Raw genomic sequence first — 13,027 nt, 5'->3', positions numbered from 1 at the left:
CAGTGGTAAAACTGCAGTACTGAAGTCCTAAGCTCTGGTCACGACCTGAGTTTGATCCTGGTGGAAGCTGGGTTCAGGTAGCTGGCTCAGGGTTGACAGCCTTCCACTATTCTGAGGTCAGTAAAATGAGTACCCAGTTTGCTGGGGGGAAAGTGTAGATGACTGGGGAAGGCAATGGCAAACCATCCCATTAAAAAGTCTGCTGTGAATGTGAAAGCAACATCACCTGGGTCGAAAACGACTGGTGCTTGCACAGGGTTTGCACCTTTACCTTTATATTATGCAGGGTGTTGGACTAGATGACCTTGAGGGTCATTTCCAACTCTATGATTCTACCTTTTCACAATATTTTAACTGCAAGCGCTATAATCAGCAACAGGAAAGTTACGAAAGCACTTACGTGCAGAGAATAGACTGGTCTTCTCGATCTGAAAATGAAATCACAAACAAAGGGTAAAATGTTTGCTTATTTGGAACATTTTTATGCTGTCTTTTCACCCAGTATAGGCTTAAAACACTTTACACCCTAATATCTTTAACTCGAAGCACAGTTATCAGCCCTGTAACAGAAAGCTCACATATGAGCTTTCTTACACCCAAATCTGGATTCCATTCCCTGATAGAAGGTTCCACACAGGGGAGATGGTAAACAGCCTGCAGCAATTCTAGTCACTTCAGTTCATAGAAAGAGCTGAGCTTCTAGAACAGCCAATTCAGAAATCCTGCTGACATTTAGGGCCACCCCATTTTTATGCACTCCTTTCCTGTGTATACAAAGTCTTCCAGAAGTCCATGTGGGCAGCACTTTCACTCATTTTTGAACTTCCATTCCTCCTCTTATTCCATGTTGCCTGTAACTGAGCATAAAGCTAAATTTGTGAATCACCAGAGTAATCAAGATCCATCTTTTTCGCACCAAGCCATGTGCATTTTCTCACTACAATTAGGATGAAAAGTCAAGCCAGAGAAGAAGTGGGGTTCAAAGTTTGTAACTTACCCATGCATGTATATATAGCTCAAACACATTATGTACCCAGCAATTACTACCCAGTTAAGGCTATTGCTGTAAAAAGATTATTTTCTTTGTTTCACTCAACATGCCTGAAAAGTGACAGGTATATGTTTTTGCACCCCTGATCCATTCAGAAGGCCACGCCAGTTAAGGTCTCTCATCGGTCAACGGATCACAAAGACACACACCAGAAGGCTTCTGCATGACTGGGCGTTTAGAGGGAGGATCAGGGGACTAACTAATGATTCACTTGCACATAGCCTCAGGAGATTTATTCAGCAGCACAGACACAACTGGGTGGTTCTATATCACACAGGCAATTTCAGGAAGGCTACTGGTTCTCTGAAACATCAGAACTCTTCAAGGCCACAAGTGCTGAGGAATTATTGTTCCTCCACAAAGGGTAGTTTTGTGTGTGCCACTTTTCATAAAAGTAAAGGATTACGTAGCAAGCTTAAGCAAGATTGCAGGTGATGTTATACAGGAAAAGAAAGATTCCTTTGCTTGCAGACTACAATTTGAGCCAGAAATCTATAGTTCTGTTGCATGCACCCTCTTCAGCATGCAGGAGGAGCTGTCTTTAATGGGGCAGAAAAGGCTCAGCATGAGGCAGAGAAAACATGACTCAGCAGCCTCCTTAGGTTGAGCTTCCCTGGGGGAAAAGTAAACTCAATCTTTACAGGATCCTTACCCATTAGCAGAGACGTAATCTGAGAAACCCCCATTGCCACAAGCTTTTAAGCCCAGCAGTACCTTCCAGCACTTTATTGCTTCCCCCCTTCCCATCTGTCTGCTGCAAGGCTGTTAGTCACCTCTTTAAGCTTGAAGGAATGTACCTGCAAGTATAGGCAAGTCACATGGCAGCATGCAGACACTACCATAAAAGGAAGCAGTCTTTTGGGGATGAGGGGGGTCCCAGTCCTGTAAAGCATTCATCACTGAGATAGCTAGAATTCTTCTGTGCTCTGACAACTGAGAAATGCTGCATGGTGTCCTACTTCCTGTTGCTCAACAATCAGATCCCCCCCCCTCCTCAAGCACATACCAGTCTAATGAGGTGAAAGAGGGGGGCAGTTGTCTGGTGCTTTCTCTACCTTTGACAGAGCTAGACATTCCAAAATATTACATTTTCCTTTCTACGGTAACCCAGTCTCTGTGCATCACAGACAGGATTAGTGCTCAAATACCAGGATCAGAGGCATCCATTTCCAGAGGCTAAACTGGCCAATAGCAGAGGCAGTCTCTATCTTCACTTTCTGGCTTGAGTGACAGACTTCTGCTAACTCACGGAGGGGGGGGGGGGAATATGTGCATCCTCAAGTGTTCATTATAGAAGGCAATTAAGAGGTAATTGACAGGAATCTCCATCTATTCTACATGCCTGGAGTTACATCTCTCAACTGCATATTTAATAAGTAACCCATTAGTCTAATTATAGCAGTGATTCTGTATCACAGAGAGCAGCAAACAGAAAAGCTATTGCCTGTGAACCTAACCAACCTAGGGTTGCCAATCCCCAGTTGGGAGCAGGGGATCCCCCAGTCTGGAGGTCCTCCCGCTGCTAATGAGAGTTATCAGAAAGCAAGGGGGAGCTGAATGTCTGCAGGCCTCTCCATTACATTCTATGGAGACCAGTCCCCATAGGGCATAATGGAGAACTGATCCGTGGGTATCTGGGGGAGCTGCTTTTTGGGATAGAGGCACTAATTTTCAGCACCACATCAGGGGGTCCAATTCTATGAGACCTAAAAGAAGCTGCCCCCATCCTCCACTATTTTCAGTGAAGGAAAGGCATTTAAAAGGAACAGAATTCAATCATGCTTGTCACATCCTTGCTCCTAGCTCTACCCCCAAAGCCTCCTGGTTCCACCCCCAAAGTCCCCAGATGTTTCCTGAGTCGCACCTGGCAATCCTAAACCAACCCCTTTCTGAGTGTTTGCAAGACTTGTCTCAAGCATGGAGAAATTCAAGTAGTGAACAAAGAATTTTAAAGAAGCATGGTTCTTACTTATTCTGAAGTAGCAGCAATGTTAGCTGCAGTTTGTTCTTGCAACCTCAAACAAAGAGGACTGTTGTGAAATGTACTGACTTGGAAGATCTCAAGGGTATACCAGTATCTTTGATAACAGGAAAACAGACTGACTGTGATTCAAGCCCACTTCACCAGCAATCTAGGAGCACTTGAGCAAACTGCTTAGCCAAGCAAGCTTTAGCATAGTTCTATCTATGAGGGCCCCAGTAGCCAAATCAACAACATTACTCCGCTCTCTTAAGCAAATAAAAATGCCAGATGCCAAAAGTTTATTAGAGACCTCTTAAACATAGGCTATGGAGGCTCCCAAGTGCCAAGTAACTCTCTCAGGTGCTACTGTAAGAAGACGACTTGGTTTTAAATGGGGGTAAGAAAGGAAATACAACTTGCAGTTTAGGGTTACACAAACGCAGTAACAGAACATCCTAACCAAGCCTTTATCACCCACTTCCTCTGCCTAAGCAACTCAGAGTCGAGGCTGCTTAGCGCCATAAAAGGAGAATATAGCACTCACACAATGGTGACATCATCTCTCCAGCTAAGAGGAAGTACAGCTAAAAAGGCAAAAGGTTTGACCCTGGTTTGTTTGCAGCCGCTTCATTAACGCAGGCAAGCTACAGCTAGATGGCCAAAGCCTGCTTCCTAACCACAGAAAAAGAGAGTGCTCCCTGGTCGGCCAGACCCTCTGCATTTTATAAGCTGCAGTTAGGACACATAACTGTACCAGAGGCACACTACAGATACCATGAAGGAATAAAGAAAATAACAAGGAAGGAAGAATACAAAGGAGCAGAACAAACTTCTTCACCCAAAGGGTGATTAACATGTGGAATTCACTGCCACAGGAGGTGGTGGCGGCTACAAGCATAGACAGCTTCAAGAGGGGGTTAGATAAAAATATGGAGCAGAGGTCCATCAGTGGCAATTAGCCACAGTGTGTGTATATATATATAAAAAAAATTTGGCCACTGTGTGACACAGAGTGTTGTACTGGATGGGCCATGGCCTGATCCAACATGGCTTCTCTTATGTTCTTAAACTGCTGAGAGTCCCTTCAGCCAGCCATCTTCCATCATCACACTGGGGGGAAAAAAATCCTAGCAAGCCCCAGCCCATTCTCTCTGCCTGGAAAAAACTTTCCAAGTGAGACTACAGTCCTGACACATTGATATTTCATCCCTGACATCTCTTGTACCTGGATAATAAAAGTTATGAGAATCAAGCAGAGATGAAATAGCTAGTAAAGCAGAAAAAAGGTTTGAGAGCCAGTTTAGGAAAATTAAAGTCCATAACAAGTTAGGGCCAAGATGCTTAAGGCCAACATATGTGTGCACACACACCAATGTTCCCTCTAAGCTGCAGAGTCTTGTGAGCAAAAATTCTACTTTGTGAGCTAATGGCATTAAAGCTGTGAGCTAATGCATAAATTAGTGTGCTCTGGGGTAATTTTTACTGAGCTATGACAAAAATGTATGAGCTGGAGTCTAAAAATCTGTGAGCTAGCTCACACTAACTCAGCTTAAAGGGAACACTGGTGCATGCACACACACACACAGAGTCCAGAAGAAAATTACAGAAGCCTTATCCTGTTAGCGTCATACCATTGCAGAGGCAAAATTTTAGAGCTTTAGATAAGTTTCCTTCACTCTCCAGGAGTACTTGCAGTGGGTAGTAAAATGGATGCTAGCGGATCTTGTCAAATGGCCCTTGCAACTAATAGATGAAAACTATTTTCCACACCACCCCCCTCCCACTATGCTCACTGAAGACAATTTAGAACAATTTCACAGATTTTAAGACCTCATTCCATTTCCTGCTAGAGGTATTTACTCAGGAAAGCAAATTAGTTAAAAAGGCAGTACTTTTTGTAAACCATTATGACCAGTGTGTTGTCTGTATATTCTTTAGGTTTAATTATTTAGTCCAAGAACACCACTACAGTTGTTAATCATGTAATACAATGATCTGGAAAAAGATATGGAAAGAATGCTAGAATTCATTTCCTGTTAGCGGGTTTATATTAGGGGTGTGCATTCGGTTCAGCCAAACCGAACAGACCGCCGAATACCCCGATTCGGAAGTATACAGCGTCATATACTTCCGAATCCAATTGGAAGGCATTATACGGGAGCCGTATACAGCTCCCCATATACTTCCGCATCAATATTCGGAAGTGTATGGAACTCAATGTAAAAGGTGGGAAAGGAGCTTCTGCAGCCTCAGGGAAGCTGCTTGCCTCCTTTCCCGCCTTTGGAAGCCTTTTCCCGCCTCTCCCATAGCCTCCCTGGGATCAGGGAGGGAGGGGGAGAGGAGGCCCAGCAGCCAATCCAAAGCATGCATTTGCTTGCAGGGCTGTTGTGTAGCTGATGGCTGGGTTAATCCCCCAGCCATCAGCAACATTGTTGTTCTTTTGTTTACTTGGGTATCCAAGTAAACGCTGTTTTCTGGCCAATCACAGAGCAGTGGAATTTTTTGAAACTGCTCTGTGTAGGGCAAGAGAACCATTTTAAGGAGTCTGCCTGGCTGGACTCCATTCCATTGCTGCTGTGTTGGTGTGAGAGAGAGATTGTGCTGCTCTGGCCCTTGGCCTCAGCTGCTGCTGCTCTCTCTCAGCCTTGCCTGACCTGCCTAGAGAAGACATCTAAGGTAAGACAGTCTTGGGGTTCTTGTTTTTATTTTAGTTAGGATAAAAGTAAAAGGACTTTTTAAGACTCAGAGTCCCTTTACTTATCCAGATTTGGGAGAGTGGGTGGCTTATTAGGAGCTAGGGTTAGGGGGTTCTGCTGGGGGAGGGGGCCTGGGGTGGGGGGTTGCCAATTTGCCTATATCTTACTTTAGTGAGAGAACTTTTAAAGGTGCAGTCTCCTTTTACTTTTCCTGATTTGGGGGGCTTGGATTTCTTGGGGTTAGGGTGAAGGTTTTTTGGATGGGAGGGGTTGGTTAAGTTCCTGTATTGTTAAAAGTCAAGTTTTTTACTGTTTTAAAAGGATTCCGTGTTTGATTTGTTGCTGCTGTGTTGCTGCTATTGCTCCTTTTCTCTTCTGGTTCTGGTTCCTGGGGGGAGGCTTTGGCCTAATTTCTATTGTTAAAAAGTTCAGTTTTTTAACAGTTGAATTTGTTGGCCTTTTCTCAGTTGGATTTGTTTGAATCCGTTGCTGTTGGTTTTGCATCCTGTCCTGTTATCCCTTTTCCTGGTTCTGGGTTTTTTTTTTCTTTTTTGTGGGGGGGTGTTGACTGATTTGGTCTTAAGTGTTTTCATTGTTTAAAAGTTCAGTTTTTTAACAGTTGAATTTGTTGGCCATTTCTCAGTTGGATTTGTTTGGATCTGTTGCTGTTGATTTTGTATTCTGTCCTGTTGTCCCTTTTCCTGGTTCTGGTTTGTTTTTTGTTTGTTTGTGTTTTTTTTTTGGGGGGGGGGGTTAAAAGGTAAGTTTCTCTGTCACGTTTTGTTTTTTTTTAATTACCTCTGATTGGTGTGAGGGGGTTGGTGTTTGGGCTGTGTGGGGTGGGTCACTTTTATGTTTTTATAGAGCTATTTTTGGAGTCTGAGGGTGCTTTCGGTTTGGCTAGGGTCACTAAATAGGCTGCCCCATTAATAAGGGTGTTTTTAGAGATTGTGTTTTTTGAAATTTAAAAGAAAATTAATCCAGTTTAGGGCTTTATCTTCTTTCAAAATTCAACTAGGCCAGATAGGGGCAATTTAAAAAGATTTTAGGTTTCTCATAAAAGGCAGTGTGACTACTAGGCCACATCAGGCTCCCTTTTTAAGAGACTAGGGTTGCAGTGCATCTTGCTTTCAGCCACTGAAAGCCAGTGCATCCTTAGATTTCCATAGGGTAAACCACAGCTTCTCTCTAGTTACAGGGGACACCTGATTTCTAGTTTGCAAGGAAATCTGGTTTGTCCCAGGACCTAGTTAGCAGAAGTTTAACTAGAGGATATAACAAGGATTGCCTTCATCTCAAGGTAGCCTTTTAAAAACTGTAGCCAGGTAGAAGCAGGATCACCTAGTCTCCTAAACTTTACTAGACTGCTACCCCAACCCAAAGAAGGACAGGTTAGGGACCAAAAAAACAAACAAGTTTTGGTGGGAGAGTTTTTAAAAAGAAGTCAGGGCACCTGTTGGTTCAGGGTACAGTGTAGTAAGTTAGGTTTGTAAAAAACCACACTCTCATTTCAGGTTATGTGAGACTGGCCAAGGGTGACAAGAGTGACAGGCAGCAGAACAGGTGCCCTGGGGGCAAGTCCAAAGAGAAGACTAGAGGGGTGGAGGGACAGAGAGGACCCAGCTCCCCACCACCACCTGTGCATAGGGCCACTCCACAGCCGCATTCCAGCACTCCGACCTCTGGCTGGAGTGTGATGAAGGCCCGCCTTGGACATTTCATCGAGGCTGCTGCTGGGGTGCCCCGAGTAGAGGTGCCATTAGGTGCTGGCATTGAGCAGGGGTCTGCTGCTCGGGTAGTCTCTCCTCCAGCTGATGTCGCTCGGCCTCAGCAGCCGGAAGAAGAACAGCAAGAGCAGTCCTCTTTGGAGATGAGCTTTGGGGACAGTCTTCTGTCCAAAACGATCATCCCAAGGAGGGTGCAGAGTGTTGTGTAGCAGCTGGAGGAGAAGCTGGTTGAGGAGGAAGTAGTCTACGTGCCGCACACAGCAGACACTCTTGGAGCCATCCTCTCACAACAGAAGGCTGGGTAGGCAGCAGGGACGTCACCATGGGCTTCGTGGTGACTGACGGTGGCTCCAACATCAAGGCGGCTGTCCAGCGTGGCCTAAAACGCCTTCCATGTATGGCCCACCTTCCAATGCATGGTTATAGGATGGGAGAGACTTGTCTTAGCAGTAGTATGTGGAAAAAGGATCTAGGGGTCTTAGTGGATCATACGCTGAACATGAGTCAACTGTGTGATGCGGTGGCTAAAAAGGCAAATGCAATTTTGGGCTGTATTAACAGAAGTATAGTGCCCAGATCACGTGATGTGATGGTATCACTTTGCTCTGCTAAGACCTCACCTGGAGTATTGTGTGAAGTTTTGGGCACCACATTTTAAGAAGGATATAGACAAGCTGGAACGGGTGCAGAGGAGGGCAACAAAGATGGTGAGGGGTCTGGAGACCAAGTCCTATGAGGAAAAGTTGAAGGAGCTGGAGATATTTAGCCTGGAGAGGAGGTGGCTGAGAGGTGATATGATCTCAAATCTTCAAGTACTTGACGGGCTGTCATATAGAGGATGGTGTGGAATTGTTTTCTGTGGCCCCGGAAGGTAGGACCAGAACCAGTGGGTTGAAATTAAATCAAAAGAGTTTCCAGCTCAACATTAGGAAGAACTTCCTGACCGTTAGAGCGATTCCTCAGTGGAACAGACTTCCTCGGGAGGTGGTGGGTTCTCCTTCCTTGGAAGTTTTTAAACAAAGGCTAGATGGCCATCTGACAGCAATGAAGACCCTGTGAATTTAGGGGGAAGTGTTTGTGAGTTTCCTGCATTGTGCAGGGGGTTGGACTAGATGACCCTAGAGGTCCCTTCCAACTCTATGATTCTATGATTCTCCACCTCGTGGTTAAGGATGCATTGAGCCAGACGAAAAGCCAGGATCGTCAGTATCTAGCTGCAACTCATGAGTACCGACTTCTGCTCCAGAAGTGTCGGCACATCACTGGTCACTTCTCACGCAGCAATACGGACTCGTATCTGCTGTGTGAGAAACAGACACTGACAGGCGTGCCAGGGCACCGCCTGATCGGTGATGTCAGCAAACGCTGGAACTCCACCTGTGCCATGCTGGAGCACATGGTGCAGCAGAGAGCAGCCCTGGATGCCTTTGTCTCTGAGACAAGGATCTTTCGAGACAAGAACCGCCTGACCCAAGAGGATTGGGTGGTCATTTCTCAGACCGTGGAGGTTCTTGGGCCGTTCAAGACCCACACAGAAATGCTCTCGTCTGATACAGCGAGCATTGCACTGGTCGCCCCCATGTCCAGTGAGGACCTGGCCTTGTTTCTAGTGCCAGCTCAAGGCCGTGCAGATGTTCTTCCAGCAGTGCACACCCTGCAGGAAGGGCTTGAGGCCTGCTTTCAGACTTTCACCCAGGATAAAGTCTACATGATGGCGACCATATTAGACCCACGCCTTAAAGCCACGATCACCAAGTGGGCCAACGAGCTCGATCACTGGCGAGACGAGTTCTCCCAGAAGGTCGAGCGCTGCAGAGTCAGGGCGGGCCCAGTGCTGGTAGCTGAGAAGGAGGGGGGTGGAAGCAGCTCATCTGCCACTTCCACTGCTGTTCATCCGCAACCTCCCCAGCTGTTTCCCACCAGACTCACACCAAGAAGAGTGCCGAGATGACACTCATCAAGTGGCTCATTGGCCCCTGAGAGCGGTAGTCCCCTGAGAGCGGTAGTCCCCTGAGAGCGGAGACGGGTGCTGCGATGGTGAGGGACTATCTTTCGGAGCCCAACAAGTCGCAGGAAACGTCTCCTTTGGACTACTGGGTTGTGAAGGAGGGGGTCTGGCAGCCCTCTCCTCTGTGGCCAAGGCGTTCCTCTCATGCCCACTGACGAGCGTGCAGAGCGAGCACGTCTTTTCACATATGGGTGACATTGTCTGCCCATATCACAATCGCCTGCAACCCTGGACAGTTGAGCAGTTGGTCTTCCTGAAGGTCAACTTGCCTCTGTTCAGCTTCCCGAACGTAGACTTTGAGAGTGAATGACGTGCACCAACTTGTGCCTGCATCCTCCCTTGGTCCATGCTTGGAAGGTGGTTGTAAAACGCTCTCCCACTAAACGTAGACTAGAGTCCAAAGACAGCCCAAAAACTCACTCACAAATTGATTGGCAGTGCACCCCCCCCCTCATCCATCCCCAAACCAAAAGTGAATGCTGATTTAAAACCTGCAAAGCAATCCAAATTTCCCCAGTCCCTATCCACACATGCCTAATAATACTGAAAGGGCCAGTGCAGCCCCCAACTGTAACCGACAGCACCCACAGGCCCAGCCACGATAACCCAGGTTTTTTTTTCAGGGGCAGGACGAAGAAATAGGGAGGTGCCAGTGATGATGACAGGCAGCCAGCAGCCATATCAATGCTGAGGTCCCTCTAATGGGACAGTGATAGCTGGTGTGTTGCTGCTGAGCTGAGAGAGAAGGAATGGTTCATCTCACACAATCTGAGGCCCTCCCAGTGATCTTCCTCATTTGGGGTGCAACTCTGGCTCATCTCCTCGTGGTGCACCCTGGGTAATGCAAAAGAGCCTGGACCTGCCAACCATCCATCACTCAAGTTAAGTCTAAATGCTTTTTTCTTTGTGTCATATACAGAATGATGTGGAGTTAGGTGTGGTCCACCGCTTCTCTTGTTTGAGAGTTGTGTTGTTTGGGGCAGGGCTGGAGAGCTGGCATCTGTAGATTGCATGTTCTGTGGCAAGGAAGCTGGCATCTGGGTGAGAGACCCAGAACCAGCATGCTTGTTGTGTTTGGCCAGCTCTTCCCGCGTTGTTTGGGGCAGGGGTGGAGAGCTGGCATCTGGGTTTGCTGCAGCTAGGCCTTGAGCAGATTGTGTTTTGTGTGGCAGGGACATTGGCAACTGGGTTTATATTGGTTCCAGGCCAGTAGGGTTCATAGAATAGATAGATGGATGTAGTGCATTTGAGTCCTTTAGAGATTCTCTGATGTGAAGTTAGGTTTGGCTTTAGGCGCCCCAGGAATTGGACCCCCTGGTTCAGGTTTTTTTTTGGCCTTGTGGGTTTTGTGTGGGACAGTGCCCTGAAGCTGCACAGCAGTTTGAGGGGCTCTCCTCAAAACCCCCTGCTCCCCAGAGCCACTTTTCCCACGTTAATTATAGTGTGGAAAGGCTCTAATTGTTTTTTTCTCACCATTGGGAACAGTGTTCTTTTGGGGTGCCCACAGATGGGCGCAGTCTTTTTGGGCCAGGGGGGTTGTATGTAAGGGAGTTCCCTGAAGCTGCCCTGCAGTTTTGGGGCCTCTCCCTCAAACCCCCCCTCTGGCCAGAGCCACTTTCCCCACAGCAATTATAGTGGAGGAAGTGGCTAATTGGGCTTTCCCCAGCATTGGTGGCAATGGGCCTTTTGGGGAGCCCAAAGACAGGGACCCCCCGGCCCAATCTTTTTGGGACTTGGGGGTTTTGTAGGGGAGAGTCCCCTGTGGGTTCTATGCAATTTTAGGAGCTCTCCCTCAAACCCCCTGCCCCCCAGTAGCCTCTGATTATGCCCTATGTTGTCATTGAGTTGAATGACCTATAGGGTATAATGGTGGGATAGGGGTACCCTCTTTGGGTGGTATATTCAGAAATATATATTCCGAATGTTTCGGCCCCGTATATTTCCGAATCTGATTAATTCCAAAAAATTTTTTGCACAACTCTAGTTTATATCTACTCATTCACTCTAGATCATGTCCAAGTCAAGGCTGATGGAACTGGAGTTGATTCTGTCTGCCCGACATTTAGAACCCGCTTAGTTACTACACAACTTGCCGCTTAGTTAGTACACAACTTGCCTTTTCAAAGAGGTGCAAACTTGTTACCGCTCAAAAGCAATTTAAAAAAATGCCTACTGATATTCTCATACCAATTCCCATGATGGCTGCTGGGGATCAGTTGACTGGATCTATCTTAGCCTTCTGGGGCAGGTGTAGCCCAGGAAGAAAAGTTATTCAGGTCAGCTCCTTTCCACCTAATCTGTGGTAATACTGGTAGGGTTTCTCCCTGTGGCTTCATAGGTTTCTAGCAAGGATTTTCTGCAATTGTACAATTTTGTTACAGTAAGAATACCCAAATATGCTTTTTTCAGACTCTTGGGAAGACCTTACAATGTAGAGAAAAACTGCAGTCAGGTGAACCCAGGGATTAAAATAATTTGGATTTCTTAACTTGTACTGCCATCTCCCCAAGACAGTGAGCCCTCAAAACAGAAGATGGGAGGTATTACGTTGGTCACTTTTTTACCAGAGTACTAGCTTACTTTCACCCCTGAATGAACCCTACCCGCACCTCCCAAGCTAGCACAGCTTCCCTTGCAAAAGCCGACAATTGTTGCCACTGTAGATAACAGATTGATGGACAAGGCTAACATGACCAATGGGTATGGACTGAATATCACAACAGCCAAAACCACACTACAGTGAACTGCCATTATACAGATATTCCCCAATTTCAGCAGGAAATTTGCAACAAGATGAAAACTTGGGGGGAGGGGGGAGAACAGGACTTCTGAGGGTTCAGTGTTGTTTTTTTTACTTCTCAAGGCAACACCTCACATACAATCAAGTTTACCTATGGTAGCTACAGAGGAATTACATTAAATTAGAACAAAGGGACTAGTCTGAGAGAGTAACATTTGGAGGAAAAATCTGAAAAATAATTCTAGAATGCAGAGAACTTGCTGTTGGTGTAATTGAGGTGACATAATTTCAAAGGCAAGCAGTGACAAACATTCCCTTCCTTAAGTATAAGGAGAAATGCAGGTAAGTTAATACTAAGATCATGGGTCACTATCAGCTCCTTATAAAACAATGTCCTATATTAAGAAACACTCTTTGTCAATCAGTTCAAAACACAACAGCAGCATAAACAAGTGTGATTCAAAGGGATAAGTAGTGCTACTATGAGCAGCAAACAGAACATTCCTGACCACAACTTCTAAAATCCATAAGATTTTCATATGTAAGATTTGAAATATTTTAAGGTACACAAGTAGAAAAAAATAACTTAGATTCTACGTTTCAGAACCTTTAGGGCATTAAGAAAATGCAAGTTCAGTGAATACTCTCCCTACTACAGAACAAAAATAGTAAAACCCACTATGGGTTTCTTCTTCATCACTCTAGAGTTTCACCCTCCCCCCATATCTGCTGGATTATCCCACAACAGAAAAGAAGCCAATGGAGCCTGAACTATTCAAGGAATGTTTCAGTACATATTTAGGATGTACATGTTCAGATTTTAAAACATGTTCAAAATATGC

At 45.9% G+C, this 13,027-nt stretch overlaps 1 protein-coding gene across 1 annotated transcript in view; it reads right to left on the bottom strand.

Moving 5' to 3' along the window:
• Window positions 1-13,027, bottom strand: part of MYH9 (myosin heavy chain 9) — a 104,530-nt gene that overhangs the window by 48,908 nt on the left and 42,595 nt on the right. Inside the window, exon 4 of the mRNA XM_060245524.1 lies at window positions 401-428. Coding sequence (XP_060101507.1) covers window positions 401-428 — 28 coding nt within the window. The remainder of the gene's footprint in view (window positions 1-400; window positions 429-13,027) is intronic.

Source organism: Heteronotia binoei, chromosome 8 (genome assembly GCF_032191835.1).
Source record: "Heteronotia binoei isolate CCM8104 ecotype False Entrance Well chromosome 8, APGP_CSIRO_Hbin_v1, whole genome shotgun sequence".
In the NCBI taxonomy this organism is placed as follows: domain Eukaryota; kingdom Metazoa; phylum Chordata; class Lepidosauria; order Squamata; family Gekkonidae; genus Heteronotia; species Heteronotia binoei.
Note: the sequence above shows the minus strand (reverse complement) of the source record. Positions and strands in the feature narration are given on the sequence as shown.